The sequence below is a fragment of the Mytilus edulis genome, chromosome 5, assembly GCF_963676685.1.
Source record: "Mytilus edulis chromosome 5, xbMytEdul2.2, whole genome shotgun sequence".
NCBI lineage: Eukaryota > Metazoa > Mollusca > Bivalvia > Mytilida > Mytilidae > Mytilus > Mytilus edulis.
Window position 1 is genome coordinate 55457641 of NC_092348.1, and position 21695 is coordinate 55479335.

The 21695-nt window shown below is 33.6% G+C and overlaps 2 protein-coding genes across 2 annotated transcripts in view; one reads left to right on the forward strand and one right to left on the reverse strand.

Annotated features, from left to right (window-relative positions):
• LOC139523969 (neuralized-like protein 2) overlaps positions 1 to 21695 on the reverse strand; it is a 220610-nt gene that overhangs the window by 74729 nt on the left and 124186 nt on the right. The window lies entirely within an intron of this gene.
• Positions 1 to 21695, forward strand: part of LOC139522595 (uncharacterized) — a 57063-nt gene that overhangs the window by 8953 nt on the left and 26415 nt on the right. Inside the window, exon 3 of the mRNA XM_071316060.1 lies at positions 9744 to 9856. Within this exon, the coding sequence (XP_071172161.1) occupies positions 9744 to 9856 (113 nt within the window). The remainder of the gene's footprint in view (positions 1 to 9743; positions 9857 to 21695) is intronic.

Sequence of the window (21695 nt, forward strand, 5' to 3'; positions counted from 1 at the left end):
AACAGTTTAGGAATAAAGGGCCCAAAGGGTCCAAAATTGAACTTTGTGTGATTTTATCTAAAATTAAATAATTGGGGTTCTTTGATATGCCGAATCTAACTATGTATGTAGATTCTTAATTATTGGTCCCGTTTTCAAATTGGTCTACATTAAGGTCCAAAGGGTCCAAAATTGAACTTAGTTTGATTTTAACAAAAATTGAATCCTTGGGGTTCTTTGATATGCTGAATTTAAAAATGTACTTAGATTTTTAATTATTGGCCTAGTTTTCAAGTTGGTCCAAATGGGGGTCCAAAATTAAACTTTGTTTGATTTCATCAAAAATTGAATAAATGGGTTCTTTGATATTCCAAATCTAACTGTGTATGTAGATTCTTAATTTTTGGTCCAGTTTTCAAATTGGTCTACATTAAGGTCCAAAGGGTCCAAAATTAAACTAAGTTTGATTTTAACAAAAATTAAATTCTTGGGCTTATTTGATTTGCTTTATCTAAATATGTACTTTGATTTTTGATTATGGGCCCAGTTTTCAAGTTGATCCAAATCAGGATTCCATATCAAGTATTGTGCAATAGCAAGAAATTTTCAATTGCACAGTATTGCACAATAGCAAGAAATATCTAATTAATTTTCAATTGGAGTTATCTTTCTTTGTATAGAATAGTAGTTGATAATATATGTTGGAAATTTGCCAGACATGACTATGATGTCATTTTCTATTTTTATTTGCCAATAACTATGTAAATAACTTCATTGGAAATTTGCCAGTATAAAATGTTGCTGATGAAGCTTTTTTATACGACCGCAAATTTTGAAAAAATTTTCGTCGTATATTGCTATCACGTTGGCGTCGGCGTCGTCGTCGTCGTCGTCGTCGTCGTCGTCGTCGGCGTCGTCGTCGTCGTCGTCGTCGTCCGGCGTCCGAATACTTTTAGTTTTCGCACTCTAACTTTAGTAAAAGTGAATGGAAATCTATGAAATTTTAACACAAGGTTTATGACCACAAAAGGAAGGTTGGTATTGATTTTGGGAGTTTTGGTCCCAACATTTTAGGAATTAGGGGCCAAAAAAGGGCCCAAATAAGCATTTTCTTGGTTTTCGCACTATAACTTTAGTTTAAGTTAATAGAAATCTATGAAATTTTGACAATAGGTTTATGACCACAAAAGAACAGTTGGGATTGATTTTGGGAGTTTTGGTCTCAACAGTTAAGGAATTAGGGGCCAAAAAAGGGCCCAAATAAGCATTATTCTTGGTTTTCGCACAATAACATTAGTTTAAGTAAATAGAAATTAATGAAATTTAAACACAATGTTAATGACTACAAAAGGAAGGTTGGTATTGATTTTGGGAGTTTAGGTCCCAACAGTTTAGGAATTAGGGGCCAAAAAGGGACCCAAATAAGCATTTTTCTTGGTTTTCGCACCATAACGTTAGTATAAGTAAATAGAAATCTATGAAATTTAAACACAAGGTTTATGACCATAAAAGAAAGGTTGGGTTTGATTTTGGGAGTTTTGGTCCCAACATAATAAGGGGCCCAAAGGGTCCAAAATTAAACTTTTGTTTGATTTCATCAAAATTGAATAATTGGGGTTCTTTGATATGCTGAATCTAACTGTCATGACTGTGTATGTAGATTCTTAACTTTTGGTCCCGTTTTCAAATTGGTCTACATTAAGGTCCAAAGGGTCCAAAATTAAACTTAGTTTGATTTTGACAAAAAATGAATCAGTTAGGTTCTTTGATATGCTGAATCTAAAAATGTACTTAGATTCTTGATTATTGGCCCAGTTTTCAAGTTGGTCCAAATCGGGGTCCAAAATTAAACTTTGTTTGATTTCATCAAAAATTGAATAAATGGGGTTCTTTGATATTCCAAATCTAACTGTGTATTTAGATTCTTCATTTTTGGTCCTGTTTTCAAATTGGTCTACACTAAAGTCCAAAGGGTCCAAAATTAAACTTAGTCTGATTTTAACAAAAATTGAAATCTTGAAGTTCTTTGATATGCTGAATCCAAAAATGTACTTAGATTTTTTATTATGGGCCCAGTTTTCAAGTTGGTCCAAATCAGGATCTAAAATTATTATATTAAGTATTGTGTAATAGCAAGTCTTTTCAATTGCACAGTATTGCGCAATGGCAAGAAATATCTAATTGCACAATATTGTGAAATATCAATTTTTTTTTTAATTAGAGTTATCTTTCTTTGTCCAGAATAGTAAGCAAGAAATATCTAATTGCAAAATATTGTGCAATAGCAAGATTTTTTTATACGACCGCAAATTTTGAAAAAATTTTCGTCGTATATTGCTATCACGTTGGCGTCTGCGTCGTCGTCGTCGTCGTCGTCGTCGTCGTCCGGCGTCCGAATACTTTTAGTTTTCGCACTCTAACTTTAGTAAAAGTGAATAGAAATCTATGAAATTTTAACACAAGGTTTATGACCATAAAAGGAAGGTTGGTATTGATTTTGGGAGTTTTGGTCCCAACATTTTAGGAATAAGGGGCCAAAAAGGGCCCAAATAAGCATTTTCTTGGTTTTCGCACCATAACTTTAGTTTAAGTTAATAGAAATCTATGAAATTTTGACACAAGGTTTATGACCACAAAAGAAAGATTGGGATTGATTTTGGGAGTTTTGGTTTCAATAGTTTAGGAATAAGGGGCCAATAAAGGGCCCAAATAAGCATTTTTCTTGGTTTTTGCACAATAACCTTAGGTTAAGTAAATGGAAATCTATGAAATTTAAACACAATGTTTATGACCACAAAAGGAAGGTTGGTATTTATTTTGGGAGTTTAGGACCCAACAGATTAGGAATTAGGGGCCAAAAAGGGACCCAAATAAGCATTTTTCTTGGTTTTCGCACTATAATGTTAGTATAAGTAAATACAAATCTATGAAATTTAAACACAAGGCTTATGACCATAAAAGGAAGGTTGGTATTGATTTTGGGAGTTTTGGTCCCAACAGTTTAGGAAAAAGGGGCCCAAAGGGTCCAAAATTAAACTTTGTTTGATTTCATCAAAATTGAATAATTGGGGTTCTTTGATATGCCGAATCTAACTGTATATGTAGATTCTCAACTTTTGGTCCCGTTTTCAAATTGGTCTACATTAAGGTCCAAAGGGTCCAAAATTAAACTTAGTTTGATTTTGACAAAAAATGAATCGGTTGTGTTCTTTGATATGTTGAATCTAAAAATGTACTGAGATTCTTGATTATTGAAGTTTTTTTGGTCCAGTTTTCAAATTGGTCTACATTAAGGTCCAAAGGGTCCAAAATTAAACTTTGTTTGATTTCATCAAAAATTGAATCCTTGGGGTTCTTTGATATGCCAAATCTAACTGTGTATGTAGATTCTTCATTTTTGGTCCTGTTTTCAAATTTCAAATTCTACATTAAAGTCCAAAGGGTCCAAAATTAAACTAAGTTTGATTTTAACAAAAATTGAATTCTTGGGCCTCTTTGATATGCTGAATCTAAACATGTACTTAGATTTTTGATTATGGGCCCAGTTTTCAAGTTGGTTCAAATCAGGATCTAAAATTATTATATTAAGTATTGTGCAATAGCAAGTCTTTTCAATTGCACAGTATTGTGCAATGGCAAGAAATATCTAATTGCACAATATTGTGAAATAGCAAATTTTTTTTTAATTAGAGTTATCTTTCTTTGTCCAGAATAGTAAGCAAGAAATATCCTATTTGTGCAATAGCAAGAATTTTTTTTAATTGGAGTTATCTTTCTTTGTCCAGAATCAACTTAAATCTTTGTTATATACAATATACAATGTATATACACTTTTTACTACCAACTGATAAATTTAAATAATCTTTACCATTCAGTGATAACAAGCAGTTTTTTTACATCTTAATATTTTATGATGTATTTAAATGAGTAGTTATTGTTGCAAACTCCATTAGAAATTTGAATTGATATCAGTTTTGAAAAAGGGAAACGGGGATGTGAAAAAAAAAGGGGGGGGGGGGTTAAATTTTTCTCATTTCAGATTTCATAAATAAAAAGAAAATTTCTTCAAACATTTTTTTGAGAGGATTAATATTCAACAGCATAGTGATTTGCTCAAAGGCAAAAAAAAACCTTTTAAGTTCATTAGACCACATTCATTCTGTGTCAGAAACCTATGCTGTGTCAACTATTTAATTTTAGATTTAAAAAGTTTGAAGAAGAAATCTTTAATTGATTTGTAAAATCTTGGCATTTGTTTTGTGTAAAAAAAAACCATGTAATGTCAAAAATTTGATCACAATCCAAATTCAGAGCTGTATCATGCTTGAATGTTTTGTCCATACTTGCCCCAACTGTTCAGGGTTCGACCTCTGCGGTCGTATAAAGCTGCGCCCTGCGGAGCACCTGGTTTCCTTATCTTATCTAAAATGTTTTTAGATAATGTATGTTGGACATTTGCCAGACATGACTATGATGTCATTTTCTATTTTTATTTGCCAATAACTTTATGTAAATAACTTCATTGGAAATTTGCCAATAAAAAATGTTGCTGATGAAGTTTTTTTTTATTGTTTTATACAATAAACAATGTATATTCACTTTTACTACCAACTAATCTTTACCATTCAGTGATAACAAGCACTTTATTTTACATTTTAATATTTTATGATGTATTTAAAAGAGTAGTTATTTTTGCAAACTCCATTAGAAATTTGAATTGATATCAGTTTTGGAAAAAGGGAAACAGGGATGTGAAAAAAAGGGGGGGGGGGGGGGGGGGGGGTTAAATTTTTCTCATTTCAGATTTCATAAATAAAAAGAAAATTTCTTCAAACATTTTTTTGAGAGGATTAATATTCAACAGCATAGTGAATTGCTCAAAGGCAAAAAAAAACTTTTAAGTTCATTAGACCACATTCATTCTGTGTCAGAAACCTATGCTGTGTCAACTATTTAATTTTAGATTTAAAAAGTTTGAAGAAGAAATCTTTAATTGATTTGTAAAATCTTGACATTTGTTTTGTGTAAAAAAACCCCATGTAATGTCAAAAATTTGATCACAATCCAAATTCAGAGCTGTATCACGCTTGAATGTTTTGTCCATACTTGCCCCAACTGTTCAGGGTTCGACCTCTGCGGTCGTATAAAGCTGCGCCCTGCGGAGCACCTGGTTGATTATTGGCCCAGTTTTCAAGTTGGTCCAAATCAGGGTCCAAAAATTAAACTTTGTTTGATTTCATCAAAAATTGAATAATTGGGGTTCTTTGATATGCCAAATTCTAACTGTATGTAGATTGTTAATTTTTAACCGGATTTTTGTGACAAAAATGTCGGTTATTGATTTGGGGATGTACGGCGGGCGGTCGGGCGGCCGGGCGGTCGGCAGGGGGGGCGGGCGGGCGGCAATCAAATGTTGTCCGTGCATTAACTCATGAACCGTTCAATCAAAGCTTTTAAAATTTTAATATGTTATTACTGACAACTATACGAAGGTGAAGTTCAATAATGGTGATTTTGACTTTTACCGTTCAGGAGTTATGGTTCTTGAAAGATTGAAAAATGGAGTTTGCAGTTGTGTCCGTGCATTTACGCATGAACTGTTCTACCAAAGCTTCCCAAATTTTAATATGTTGTTACTGATGACAGAATGGAGGTCAAGTTCAATAATGACGATTTTGACTTTTACCGATCAGGAGTTATTGTTCTTGAAAGATTGAAAAATGGAGTTTCCAGTCGTGTCCGTGCATTTATGCATGAACTGTTCTACCAAAGCTTCCAAAATTTTAATATGCTGTTACTGATGACAAAATGGAGGTCAAGTTCAATAATGACGATTTTGACTTTTACCGTTCAGGAGTTATGGTTCTTGAAAGATTGAAAAATGGTGTTTCCCGTCGTGTCCGTGCATTTTCTCCTGAACCATTCAACCAAAGCTTTTGAAATTTTAATATGTTGTTACTGATGACAAAATAGAGGTCAAGTTCAATAATGACGATTTTGACTTTTACCGTTTAGGAGTTATGGTTCTTGAAAGATCATAAAATGGCGTTTCCATTCACGTTGTTGCATTTACTCATGAACCATTCAATCTAAGCTTTTCAAATTTTAATATGTTGATACTGATGACAAAATGGAGGTCAAATTTGATATTGACGATTTTCACTTTCACCATTCATCAGTAATGGTTCTTGTGATATTGCCAGGACACAAATAAATGTTAATAAATCCGGTTTGCTGTCGTTGTGACAGCCTCTTGTTGGTCCTGTTTTCAAATTGGTCTACATTAAGGTCCAAAGGGTCCAAAATTAAACTTAGTTTGATTTTAACAAAAATTGAATGCTTGGGGTTCTTTGATATGCTGAATCTAAAAATGTACTTAGATTTTTGATTATTGGCCCAGCTTTCAAGTTGGTCCAAATCGGGGTCCAAAATTGAACTTTGTTTGATTTCATCAAAAATTGAATAATTGGGATTCTTTGATATGCCGAATCTAACTGTGTATGTAGATTCTTAATTTTTGGTCCCGTTTTCAAATTGGTCTACATTAAAGTCCAAAGGGTCCAAAATTAAACTAAGTTTGATTTTAACAAAAATTGAATTCTTGGGCTTCTTTGATATGCTGAATCTAAACATGTACTTAGATTTTTTATTATGGGTCCCGTTTTCAAGTTGGTCCAAATCAGGATCCAAAATTATTATATTAAGTATTGTATTATAGCAAGAAATTTTCAATTGCACAGTATAGCGCAATAGCAAGAAATCTTCAATTGCACAGTATTGTGCAATAGCAAGAAATATCTTATTGCGCAATAGCAAGAAATTTTCAATTGGAGTTATCTTTTGTTGTCCAGAATAGTAGTTGAATCAACTTAAATCATTGTTTTATACAACATGTACAATATACAATGTATATTCACTTTTACTACCAACTGATAAATTTTTTGTAAAACAATCTTTACCATTCAGTGATAACAAGCACTTTTTTTACATTGTAATATTGAATGATGTATTTAAATCAGTAGTTATTGTTGCAAACTCCATTAGTAATTTGAATTGAGATCATTTTTGGAATAAGGAAAAGGGGGATGTGAAAAAAAAATTGGGGGGGGGGGGGGGGGTCAATTTTTCTCATTTCAGATTTCATAAATAAAAAGAAAATTTCTTCAAACATTTTTTTGAGAGGATTAATATTCAACAGCATAGTGAATTGCTCAAAGGCAAAACAAAAATTTTAAGTTCATTAGACCACATTCATTCTGTGTCAGAAACCTATGCTGTGTCAACTATTTAATCACAATCCAAATTAAGAGCTGAATCCAGCTTGAATGATGTGTCCATACTTGCCCCAACCGTTCAGGGTTCAACCTCTGCGGTCGTATAAAGCTGCGCCCTGTGGAGCATTTGGTTGTAATCTTTTACCGACTAAGATGGCCACTATGGCTAAAAATAGAACAAGGGGAAAAATGTAGATTTTGGCTTATAACTCTGAAACCAAAGCATTTAGAGCAAATCTTTTAAGGATTTCAGAATTTAAAAAGAAAATTTCTTCAAATATTTTTTCTTTGAGAGGATTAATATTCAACAGCATAGTAAATTGCTCAAAAGCAAAAAAAATATTTTTAAGTTCATTAGACCACATTCATTCTGTGTCAGAAACCTATGCTGACTGTCAACTATTTAATAACAATCCAAATTCAGTGCTGTATCCATCTTGAATGTTGTGTCCATACTTACCCCAACTGTTCAGGGTTTGACCTCTGTGGTCGTATAAAGCTGTGTCATGCGGAGAATCTGGTTATATCTTGCAACTGTTTTATTTCTCCAGTGACAATGTGATGACATAGGGTATGTGAGCTTGCTTAATTAAGTCTCCGGAACAAAGTTTGGAGACTTATTGTTTTTTGCTCAGTTCTTATTATTTTTCTTCTTCTTCTTCTTCTTTTTCTTTTTCTTCTTTTTCTTCCGCCACTTTTCAAAATGAACTTGTCCGCAGCGTTTCTCCAAAACCGCTTGTCAGATTTACTTAGGGTTTCATAGAATGTTAAGACTAATATGTCTAGGTGAGCCATCAATCTTTCGTTTGTCCATTTGGGTCTATTAAGGGGTATTTTAGGGGGCAGAACGAAGGGAGGGGTTTACTATAGAACCCTATGGGATTTTATTTTCTAAAATTTTCAAATGAATATAAGTTGAAAACTGTAAATGATAAACACACACAATCGTCAGAAATGATCATAGGACAATAAAACAAATCACATGAAATATAGGGAGAGTCCATTGGGGTCACCCCCATCCCCTTCAATTTGAGAATATGCTATTATCTTGTAAACGGTCCAGATCCCCCACCCCCCCCCCCCCCCCCACCCCTAAACCATATATATTCTTGAATGAGACAATAAAACAAACACATCAAATAAAATTAAAGGGAAGTCCCTGGGGTCACCCCCACCCTGTTCACTTTGAGAATGTGCTATTTTCTTTTTAAACGGTCCAGATCCCCACCCCTAAACCATATATATTCTTGTAGGGGACAATAAAACAAATGAAATAAAATAAAAGTGAAGTCCTTAGGGGGTCACCCCACCCCCTCTTGTTTTAAAACTTGTTTACGGTCAAGATCCCCACACCTAAACCATATATATTCTTGTAAGGAAGAATAAAACACATCAAATGAAATATAGGGAGAGTCCATGGGTGTCACCCCACCCCACATGTATGGAAAACTTTTGAATGTTTGAGATCCCCACCTCTAAACCATATATATTCTTGTATGGGACAATACAACAAATCAAAGTCCCTTGTGGTCACCACCACCCCCTCCTGTTTGAATACTTGTAAATGGATTGGACCATAGGAATGGCGAGATGTGGGAGCTTTGTTTGGGAGACTTCGTAACAGCATCCTGTTACAATTACTACTTGTTAATATTAATTTTAGCCATGTTATGTTTGTCATTTTATATTTTATAACTGTTTATGATGTATTTAAATGGGTAATAATTTCCATTAGAAATTTGAATTAAGATGCTGGCCTCTTGTGGGATTTTTGGGAATGGTAGCATTCAACAGCTTGGTGTATTGCACAAAAACATAAAAAGGGGTAAATTTAAAAAAAAAAATAGTGGGGAGGGTAGGTCCATTTGCAACAGCATAGTGTATCGCACTAAAAATTGAATATAAATTCAAATCATATAACCAGTAAGAAGTTCCTTGACTACAGCTATTCTGTGTCAGAAACCTATTATGTTTCAAAAATTTACCTGCAATCCAAATTGAAACCGGTATCAAGGGTGAATATTGTGCCCATTATGGCCCCAACTTTTCAGGGTCGGACATCTGCAGTCGTATCCAGCTGCGCTCAGTGAAGCAATTTTTTTCTAGTAGTTATTCCCCTTTGAACTTATAATTTTGGCATAAATATATATATACTACTGCAACAGTTTGTAATAGCTACTTCTCTGAAGCCACACAACAGAATTTCATGAAAGATGGACATATTATGTAAATGTGCATATCCACCAGAAATTTTTTATCAGTTGACTTTTGTAGAGTATGAGTCAAGATTTTGATTCTCCAGTGACAATGTGGAAGTGTGGGGTGTGTGAGCGTGCTGACTAAGGTTCTGTTATTGTAAAATCAGTATAATCTTATACAAAGCATTATTTAGCTATACAAACTACTGATAATATAACAATACATATTTCTGAAAAATTTCTGTTAAATGTTCTAAAAAAATATTAATATAATCTTATCGATCTTTTGCAGTCCATCCCATGACCAATACTTTCAACATATCTAACATTGTAAATGGCACCATTGATTCCATTGATGTAAGCTTTTTGAAAGTATACCCATTTCCTCAGTGTTTCCTGCTTGACGTGAGTATGCCTTATTTTTGTTTTATCTTTTATTGCTAGGACAGTAAGGGTAGAATCGATTTGTATGCCCTGTGGTAGCAGAGGGGGCATTAAGGGTTGCCCTTGTCTGTCTGTATGCCCTGAAATTAGTTTTATGTTCTCCTTTCTTAAGGTTGCCTCAACCAAATGCTATGAAACTTGTACACAATGCGTATTACCACAAATCTCAGATCAAGTTTGAATTTCGGTGGTTTCCTTTTTACTGTTCTTGAGTTATGCAATTTATAGCATTGTATCATGTATGTAAACAGTGGTATCATCTGTGTTCCATGGATACATTCTTCATTTATTTAAAAAAGTATAGGGATGGGTATTGATGACTTGGAGGATTATATAAATGTGTTTTATCCTAATTATCATATATTCAGTTTATTTTTGTTACTGAATATGGATACATTATTAAAACTAATCATCATAAAAAGCATCATATTATACACAGACATAAATAAAAACATCATTAATAATAATGCTAATGATAAAGTTGATTCCTTTTTGTAAAACATTTAAAACAAACCAGATAACTCAACATTTATACCAAAAACTAAGCCATAGTGTTGTATATATATTTCTTCATGTTCAAATGAAAGAACCAAAATATATCTTTTATCTCTATCAAAATTTTTGTTGAGCCTTCGACTTTTGTCGAAAAGTGAGACATAGGGATCCTACTTTCTGTCGTCTCTCTTTAAAAGTCTCTTAAACTATCCTGGATTTTTACTTAACTTGGACAGAAGCTTGTTTATGATTAGAAGATAGTATCCAGAAGTTAATTTGTTGGGTGGGGGGATTTTTTTTCATTTTAAGCTCACCTGGCCCTTGGCGTCCAGCGTCCGTCGTCGTCCGTCGTTAGCTTTTACAAAAAATCTTCTCCTCTGAAACCTACTGGGCCAATTTTTACCAAACTTGGCCACAATTATTATTGGGGTATCTAGTTTAAAAATTGTGAACGGTGACCCGGCCAACCAACCAAGATGGCCGCCATGGCTAAAAATAGAACATATGGGGTAAAATGCAGTTTTTGGCTTATAACTCGAAAACCAATGCATTCAGAGCAAATCTGACATGTGGTAAAATTGTTTATCAAGTCGAGATCTATTTGCCCTGAAATTTTCAGATGAATGGAACAACCCGTTGTTGGGTTGCTTCCCCTGAATTGATAATTTTAAGGAAATTTTGCTGTTTTTGGTTATTATCTTGAATATTATTAGCTCACCTGGCCCGAAGGGCCAAGTGAGCTTTTCCCATCACTTGGCGTCCGGCGTCGTCCTGCGTCCGTCGTCGTTAACTTTTACAAAAATCTTCTCCTCTGAAACTACTAAGCCAAATTTAATCAAACTTGGCCACAATCATCATTGGGGTATCTACTTTAAAAAATGTGTCCGGTGACCCCGCCAACCAACCAAGATGGCCGCCACGGCTAAAAATAGAACATAGGGGTAAAATGCAGTTTTTGGCTTATAACTCAAAAACCAAAGCATTTAGAGCAAATCTGACATGGGGTAGAATTGTTAAACAGGTGAAGATCTATCTGCTCTAAAATTTTCAGATGAATCGGATAACCCGTTGTTGGGTTGCTGCCCCTGAATTAGTAATTTTAAGGAAATTTTGCTGTTTTTGGTTATTATCTTGAATATTATTATAGATAGAGATAAACAGTAAACAGCAATAATGTTCAGCAAAGTAAGATTTACAAATAAGTCAACATGACTGAAATGGTCAGTTGACCCCTTTAGGAGTTATTGCCCTTTATAGTCAATTTTTAACCATTTTTCGTAAATCTTAGTAATATTTTACAAAAATCTTCTCCTCTGAAACTACTGGGCCAAATTAATCCAAACTTGGCCACAATCATCTTTTGGGTTAGTATTTTGAAAAATGTGTCCGGTGACCCGGCCATCAAACCAAGATGGCAGCCATGGCTAAAAATAGAACATGGGGTAAAATGCAGTTTTTGGCTTATAACTCAAAACCCAAAGCATTTAGAACAAATCTGACATTGGGTAAAATTGTTTATCAGTTCAAGATCTATCTGCCCTGAAATTTTCAGATGAATCGGACAACCCGTTGTTGGGTTGCTGGCCCTGAATTAGTAATTTTAAGGAAATTTTTCTTTTTTTGGTTATTATCATGAATATTATTATAGACAGAGATAAACTGTAAACAGCAATAATGTTCACCAAAGTAAGATTTACAAATAAGTCAACATGACTGAAATGGTCAGTTGACCCCTTTAGGAGTTATTGCCCTTTATAGTCAATTTTTAACCATTTTTCGTAAATCTTAGTAATCTTTTACAAAAATCTTCTCCTCTGAAACTACTGGGCCAAATTAATCCAAACTTGGCCACAATCATCTTTTGGGTTAGTAGTTTGAAAAATGTGTCCGGTGACCCGGCCATCCAACCAAGATGGCCACTATGGCTAAAAATAGAACATGGGGTAAAATGCAGTTTTTGGCTTGTAACTCAAAACCCAAAGCATTTAGAGCAAATCTGACATGGGGTAAAATTGTTTATCAGGTCAACATTTATCTGCTCTGAAATTTTTAGATGAATCGGACAACCCGTTGTTGGGTTGCTGACCCTGAATTGTTAGTTATAAGGAAATTTTGCTGTTTTTGGTCATTATCTTGAATATTATTATTGATAGAGATAAACTGTAAACAACAATAATGTTCAGCAAAGTAAGATTTACTAATTAGTCAACATGACCGAAATGGTCAATTGACCCCCTTAGGAGTTATTGTTCTTTATAGTCAATTTTTAACAATTTTCATAAAATTTGTAAATTTTTACTAACATTTTCCACTGAAACTAATGGGCCAAGTTCATTATAGATAGAGATAATTTTAAGCAGCAAGAATGTTCAGTAAAGTAAGATGTACAAACACATCACCATCACCAAAACACAATTTTGTCATGAATCCATCTGCTTCCTTTAATATTCACATAGACCAAGGTGAGCGACACAGGCTCTTTAGAGCCTCTAGTTATAGATATAGATAAACTGTAAACAGTAATAATGTTCAGCAAAGTAAGATTTACAAATAAGTCAACGTGACCGAAATGGTCAGTTGACCCCATTAGGAGTTATTGCCCTTTTCATGTTTTTTAGTCCATTTTTAACCATTTTTCGTAAATCTTGGTTATCTTTCACAAAAATCTTCTCCTCTGAAACTACTGGGACAAATTAATCCAAACTTAGCCACAATCATGTTGGAGGTATCTATTTTAAAAATGTGTCCGGTGACACGGCGATCAAATTAAGATGGCCGCCACGGCTAAAAATAGAACATAGGGGTAAAATGCAGTTTTTGGCTTATAACTCAAAAACCAAAGCATTTAGAGCAAATCTGACATGGATAAAATTGTTTATTAGGTCAAGATCTATCTGCCCTGAAATTTTCAGATGAATCACACAACCCGTTATTGGGTTACTGCCCCTGAATCAGTAATTTTAAGGAAATTTTGCTGTTTTTGGTTATTATCTTAAATATTATTATAGATATAGATAAACTGTAAACAGCAATAATGTTCAGCAAAGTAAGATTTACAAATAAGTCAACTTGACCGAAATGGTCAGTTGACCCCTTTAGGAGTTATTGCCCTTTATAGTCAATTTTTAACCATTTTTCGTAAATCTTAGTTATCTTTGACAGAAATCTTCTTCTCTGAAACTACTGGGCCAAATTAATCCAAACTTGGCCACAATCATCTTTGGTGTATATAATTTAAAAAATGTGTCCGGTGACCTGGCCATCAAATCTAGATGGCCGCCACAGCTAAAAATAGAACATAAGGGTAAAATGCAGTTTTTGGCTTATAACTCAAAAACCAAAGCATTTAGAGCAAATCTGACATGGGATAAAATTGTTTATTTGGTCAAGATCTATCTCAGTGTTCCAGCTAGGTTTTCAAAAGGGCAGGGTGCCAATCCTGAAAAAGGGCATTTAACGCGCGTTATGATAATATGAAAAGGGCATATTTTAATAAAAGATGTTAATCAAACATTTGTGTTTATTCGTTGAATCACAGGTTATACAAGAACAACATCTTTAGCCCATATAGAACTCTATCTTTCTACTTTTAAGGCTGAAAAACTTGTCAAGCAGCTTGTCACACAAGTTTTTTTATCATTGCTTGGCACAGTTGAACTTTATATGCAGTATGTTTTGAAAGGAGATCTGTTTCATACTGTTTCTATGGTCTTCCACATTTTACCAGTTTCACCTTTCTACCCCTGCTGTGCTTGATGGCAATACAGCACAAAACAGCTGTGCTCAGTAAATTCACAATTTTAGGATATAAAGCAACAGTGAAAAATAGTATCAAAAATAAAGAATACAGAAAAAGATGACCAAGGCACCCTACCAACACTGCTACTAAGACCCTCTTTAACTTTTCCCATAACTCAAAATAAATACCTAAACATATATATTCTTAAGCAAGAAGTATGGAGACACATTTTAGAATATGTAAATGGGTTACTCAATGCTAGGAAAAAAATCAGATTGAGTTATCTTTCTTTATTCGGGTGTGCTCCTTCTTTGGAGGATTATAAACAGTACGTAAATATGATGTAATATGATCACAATATGGCAGCCGATTTTGTTATTTTCGTATCAAAAATGAAGGCAGTCAATGACAAATACGTCTGAATTTTCTGTTTATTTTACAGAAAACAAGTAAAACAATGTCTTCAACGAGTTTATAATGGTTTTCCAACTTTCTGCCATTACGTTTCTTCCATGAAACTACGGTAAACATCGCAAATTGTGCCCAAGTTGTTGTATCCACATTTCTTCAAAGATAATTGCCGACTGACCGATTCTATTTGAACGAATTAATGTTGAGGATCATTAATGACCCATCCGATAAACGGATTACCTATAACAACAGATTATGACACCAGTTGTAACCATTGATTAGCTTGGGGTGGTAAACAAAGTCATAATCTTTTCCCCAGGTAAAATTTAGTAATTAGCGTATCATATCAATACGCAAATTAATATGCAATCGATCTTCAAAAAAGGCAGGGCGCCCTGGAAACTGTAAAAAGGGCACAGGGCGCCACTCGGAAAAGGGCGGGCGCCGCGCCCTCTGAAAACGGCCTAGCTGGAACACTGTATCTGCCTGCCTTTTCAGATGAATCAGACAACCCGTTGTTGGGTTGCTGCCCCTGAATAGGTATTTTAAGGAAATTTTGCTGTTTTTGGTTATTATCTTGAATATTATTATAGATAGAGATAAACTGTAAACAGCAATAATGTTCAACAAAGTAAGATTTACAAATAAGTCAACATGACCGAAATGGTCAATTGACCCCCTAAGGAGTTATTGTCCTTTTCTAGTCAATTATTAACAATTTTCATAAAATTTGTAAATTTTTATTAACATTTTCCCCTGAAACTACTGGGCCAAGTTCATTATAGATAGAGATAATTGTAAGCAGCAAGACTGTTTAGTAAAGTAAGATGTACAAACACATCACCATCACCAAAACACAATTTTGTCATGAATCCATCTGCTTCCTTTGTTTAATAAATTTACATAGACCAAGGTGAGCGACACAGGCTCTTTAGAGCCTCTAGTTTTATTCATATCTTTTTTTCAAAATTTTTCAAATATCGAATTTTTGAAAAGTTTCAACATGTCCAAGAAGAAATTTTCAATTGCACAGTACAATGTATTGCGCTAAATAATTGTAAGATCTTTGACTACATTTATTTTGTGTCAGAAGCCGTTATTAATATAATATATTATGTTATAAATTTTATCACAATCCAAATTTAGACAGTATCAAGCTTGAATACTGTGTCCAAATTTGCCCCAACTGTTCAGGTTTTGACCTCCTGGTCATATCAGGCTGTGCTCAGCGAAACATTTTATATTATTTAAAATGACAAGTACCTCAAATATAAAAACCATATAGTTTGAGATAAATTAATTTAATCTTTGATGCCTTTTAGCCCTTTTTAAAAAAAAAAGATGGGTTAAAATCACATTACTGCATGAGCTTGTTTAACTGTTGCATCGCATGGTCCAGAAACGGTCATATTTGCCAGACTTGTCCTAAACTGAAAGGAAAGCTCAACATAGGGATAGTGATCCTGCGACTTTACATTTTAAAGTAATCGACCCCATCCCTGCATGGGTCTTTGCTGATTTTAGTCATAAATTGTAACTCATAACAATACAGAAAATGTCCGCAATAGGTTGTGCACATATCTTTGCTATGAATCATTTTGAGCAGTCTTAAAGGGAAACTTCGCAAAAAAATCAAAAATTGATATTATGTTCATTCTGTATAAAAATGTTCAAATTCATAGATATTAAAGTTTTATTCCGCTAGATAAGCGATCACCATCGATTTTAAATTTAGAGTATCAATTCTCCGAGATCCGCCATCTTGTCTTCTTTCCCGATGAATAAAAACGATATGTCTATAAACCACAAAGAAACAAAACTACAGTAACCGATGTAGTCGTAATTGCGTGTCGATATCTTGTCAATCGTACGGTTGTTTAATACGACTAACTAACTTGATACGGAAAATATTCTTACTTTTTTTAAATTACCATGGTCTGTTGTTTTTAAACTGTTGATATTGGAATTAGGTGAAAAGTCAAAGTTGAAATCATAAATAAGTGTTCCGTGAAAATTGTTTTCGAAAATCTAATTTGTTCATAATTCTTTAAAGTAATAAACTTTTTTCAAATATATTTTGATCTTCCCTTATCTGATCACCAGCATGGCTAAAGGTATTACTTCCAAAGGTATTGTGAGGGGTGTGAGGTGACACGTCCAGGTATTCAAGCGATTTCCTGTCGGGCTTGCAAGTTCATGCATCGTTTCACTTCTGCAGGTATTGATCAGTGTACACGGCTGATAACTTATAACTTATAACTTTCCATTTTGAACTATCAGATGTATAATATACAACTCTGTCTTACTTGTCATTACTAAACTCATACGCTTGTTTATAAATAACATTTCTGGTGTAAAGAATATAATTCATAATATATAAATAATACCCAAAAAATAAGATTTGATGAAATTAAAATCTATTTAAATATTTTTTCCAAGGGTGAATTTGGGAAAATGTAATATATAGTCATTGTCAATAGTGAAGGACAGATTGGAACAGACCAGAAATATTGATTTAAAAAAATGTACGCACTTGCCGACGATTCGTTTATACGACTGGATATAAAGTTACGGAACTATAGCGCAATTTAAAATATATACGTGTATACATTGAACATAAGAAAAAAACATATATTTTGAATAAATAGGGGTAAAAGTGTTGTAAATAGACTAGCCAACGTATGCCAACAGTATATAATCATCGAATGTCGATAGACTACAGTTGTATACCAAAAGAAGAAGAGAACCAATTTGATTTAAATACAGGTCGATGTATAACTTTTGCTTTGGTTCATTGAAGCTGTGGACCTAGGAAAATCACAGATTTATTTTTCAATAAGATTGTTCTCAAACAAAGGAAGGAATTCGTCATCACAATTGTTATATATGCCACTGGACGAACACTAATTATCCCCAGGGGATGTGAATATTTTGCTGGGAAACTTTTGAGTATCAAAGTTTCAAATTAATTTCGGGATTTATTTTCTTTCTTGGTATTCAATAACCGAAAAAAGAATAAATTACTTGTTCGCTAAATAGGGATATTCTTGTCAGATAAAAGAATTTTAGTTATATTTAAAAAATAGGGAAATATGACATTAAATTGGTTCTGTCTTTTTTTAAACATCGTTAAAACGATGTGTGTCTAAGGTGAACGCCACAAGAACCCTGTAATACTAGTACGAGAGTATAGCATGTAAACATTCCTTCTCAATAATATGGTTGTATTGGAAAACTTTTCATACAGATTGACAACTCATTGTCCGATATGCATGTAATATTTGCCACATGACGCCCATAGTTCTTTCTACCATCATCACCTTATTCCTTGATATTGCTGTAAACATCGATGGTTCACACCCAAACAAAATGGGAGTAATGAACCTTCAGAGCTTCTCCGTGTTATACACTTGTGAAATATATAGACGAAATTTCTGTATTGAAATGAATCTACATCTCACAAACAGGATTTTCAAATAACGATTTTGAGTAATCACCTTACAAACCAATATAAACGTATGGCAAGATATAACCATGAAGGAATTTAGTTTTTGTCAGAACTCATCACTATATCATAAACGTATACGTATATATATGCATACAGTTTCAAATATCAAGAACAAGCGTTCGATGTCGATAGTCTGTTCTCTAACTGTTCAGAGTTAGACATGTCACTTGTTCATTCTTGGAAGCCTTCATATTCCCCGTCTAACGATGGGAACTCTTTCTGATTGTGTTGACTATAAATGCTTGTATGGTAATTCTGTCGTTTATCTGTACAAGCGGTTGCATTTCCTCTCCTTTCCCAACAAACAAACGAACGAAACGCAACTAGTCTGATTTCTCTGGAGCTCATCCTCAATGGCTCTTATACGTCAGGAAACTTACATGTATACTAATAATGATTGTTTCATGAACAACGATGTATGAACGAACTATTATAAATTCGTCAATATCTGTAATGCATGACTAAAGTATAACTTTTATTACAACTACTGTATTACTTATTTGGATTAATGACGGCTATCATGTTCAACATTGCACAACTATTATCATAGAATTTTAAAAAAAATCCTCAAAAATCCTCAAAAGATATAATGCCTTAGCTTAGATAATTAGTATTCTTTTCACAAAAAGTTCGTGTAAATGATTGTCAAATGAATTTAATTATGTAAGAATAAAATGTTAAAAAGAAACTAAAAAAAAATTATGCATGTTGTATGTTGTATTTCTTTGTCAATTAAAAACTTTAAAATTGCAATAGTTTTATTAGCATTTAAACACAGCCAGATTTGAATACAAGTTAAGAAATTCCGGTAAAGTCAATGATATCAAACAGATGTACAATGGTATATCAAATTGGGTAATATTGCATTTAGTTTTTATTAAAGATTAAAACTACTATTTTTTGCTTCATATTTGAATCTTTACGCCAATTGCCGCTAAGAAAGTAATCAAAAATTGTTTCCTTTTATTTTTATACACTTTCGGAATTACGAATCTGAATTTTATTTTCAATTAATTTACACAATTTAATTATTGTATCTTTATTCTCATCGTGTATTTAATCTTAGTGTATTAACATCATGACAGCATATACTCTAATCCTTTCTATTTATCCTTTCCAAATAACAACATTTATACCTGTGTACGCTTGAACTCACACCTGCGGCTAAATAGCTACAAGGTAAACGAATTGACCTCAAGCCGAGAAATATACAGTGACCTTTACAAAATAATATACACACTCTGCTCACACATTAGTTGCATTGAAATGATTATCAAAACAATAACGGTAAATAGAACTGAAATATTTTCAGTTCACTTCAATATCAGTAAAAATGTTCAATAAATAATTTATGAAAAAAATCTCAACAATAATTAATTAAATTTATTCAAAAACATTTACTAGAGATAATTTTATAGGAGTTTAATTCAATCAATACAAAACGGTATATATATGCATATTCACTTTCGTTCATTCTTATATTGTGGTTTATAACTTCGACCATTCGTCAGCTGTGCGCTTTTAATTACGTATATTGTCGATAAGCTATAAGAGTTAAACAGATTTTATTTTTTCCCAGAATTCAATAAATCGGGCTAATACGTCACGACCCACTCGAGAATTCAACCAAAAAAGTTACAAATACTTGATTTTCTCCGGTATTAGAAGGAATATAAATTTAAAACTTTGCAAATGTGTTTTTTATGTTAAGATGAACATAATTAGATGATAAGTAAAAAATCGCGGAATTTCCCTTTAAAGGTACCAGGAAAACAGCACTAGGCTTAAATTTACAAATAATTGGTTACTACGTATCGTCCCAATATAGCCTTTTTTTGCGTCGGCCAATCATCACTCACTCAATCCGTATCTCCCTATATGCTTTTTAGCTCACCTGGCCCGAAGGGCCAAGTGAGCTTTTCCCATCACTTTGCGTCCGGCGTCCGTCGTTGTCCGTCGTCCGTCGTCGTCGTCCGTCGTCGTTAACTTTTACAAAAATCTTCTCCTCTGAAACTACTGGGCCAAATTAAACCAAACTTGGCCACAATCATCATTAGGGTATCTAGTTTAAAAAATGTGTGGCGTGACCCGGCCAACCAACCAAGATGGCCGCCATGGCTAAAAATAGAACATAGGGTAAAATGCAGTTTTTGGCTTATAACTCAAAAACCAAAGCATTTAGAGCAAATCTGACATGGGGTAAAATTGTTTATCAGGTCAAGATCTATGTGCCCTGAAATTTTCAGATGAATCGGACAACCCGTTGTTGGGTTGCTGCCCCTGAACTGATAATTTTAAGGAAATTTTGCTGTTTTTGGTTATTATCTTGAATATTATTATAGATAGAGATAAACTGTAAACAGCAATAATGTTCAGCAAAGTAAGATTTACAAATAAGTCAACGTGACCGAAATGGTCAGTTGACCCCTTTAGGAGTTATTGCCCTTTTTAGTCCATTTTTAACCATTTTTCGTAAATCTTAGTTATCTTTTACAAAAATCTTCTCCTCTGAAACTACTGGGCTAAATTAATCCAAACTTGGCCACAATCATCATTGGGGTATCTAGTTTAAAAAATGTGTGGCTTGACCTGGCCAACCATCCAAGATGGCCGCCATGGCTAAAAATAGAACATAGGGGTAAAATGCAGGTTTTGGCTTATAACTCAAAAACCAAAGCTTTTAGAGCAAATCTAACGTGAGTAAAAAGAATTAGGTCACGATCTATCTGCCCTAATGTTTTCAGATGAATCGGACAACCCGTTGTTGGGTTACTGCCCCTGAATTGATAATTTTAAGGAAATTTTGCTACTTTTGGTTATTATCTTGAATATTATTATAGATAGAGATAAACTGTAAACAGCAATAATGTTCAGCACAGTAAGATTTACAAATAAGGCAAAGTGACTGAAATGGTCAGTTGACCCCTTTAGGAGTAATGGCCCTTTTTAGTCCATTTTTAACCATTTTTCGTAAATCTTAGTTATCTTTTACAAAAATCTTCTCCTCTGAAACTACTGGGACAAATTAATCCAAACTTGACCACAATCATTTTTGGGGTATCTAGTTTAAAAAATGTGTGGCATGACCCGGCCAACCAACCAAGATGGCCGCCATGGCTAAAAATAGAACATAGGGGTAAAATGCAGGTTTTGGCTTATAACTCAAAAACCAAAGCATTTAGAGCAAATCTGACAGGAGGTAAAATTGTTAATCAGGTCAAGATCTATCTGCCCTGAAATTTTCAGATGAATCGGACATTCTGTTGTTGGGTTACTGCCCCTGAATTGGTAATTTTAAGGAAATTTTGCTGTTTTTGGTTATTATCTTGAATATTATTATAGATAGAGATAAACTGTAAACAGCAATAATGTTCAGCAAAGTAAGATCTACAAATAAGTCAACTTGACCAAAATGGTCAGTTGACCATTTTAGGAGTTATTGCCCTTTATAATCAATTTTTAACCATTTTTTCGTAAATCTTAGTAATCTTTTAGAAAAATCTTCTCCTCTGAAACTACTGGGCCAAATTTAACCAAACTTAGCCATAATTGGGGTATTTAGTTAAAAAAATGTGTCCGGTAACTCGGCCAACAAACCAAGATGGCTGCCATGGCTAAAAATAGAACATGGGGGTAAAATGCAGTTT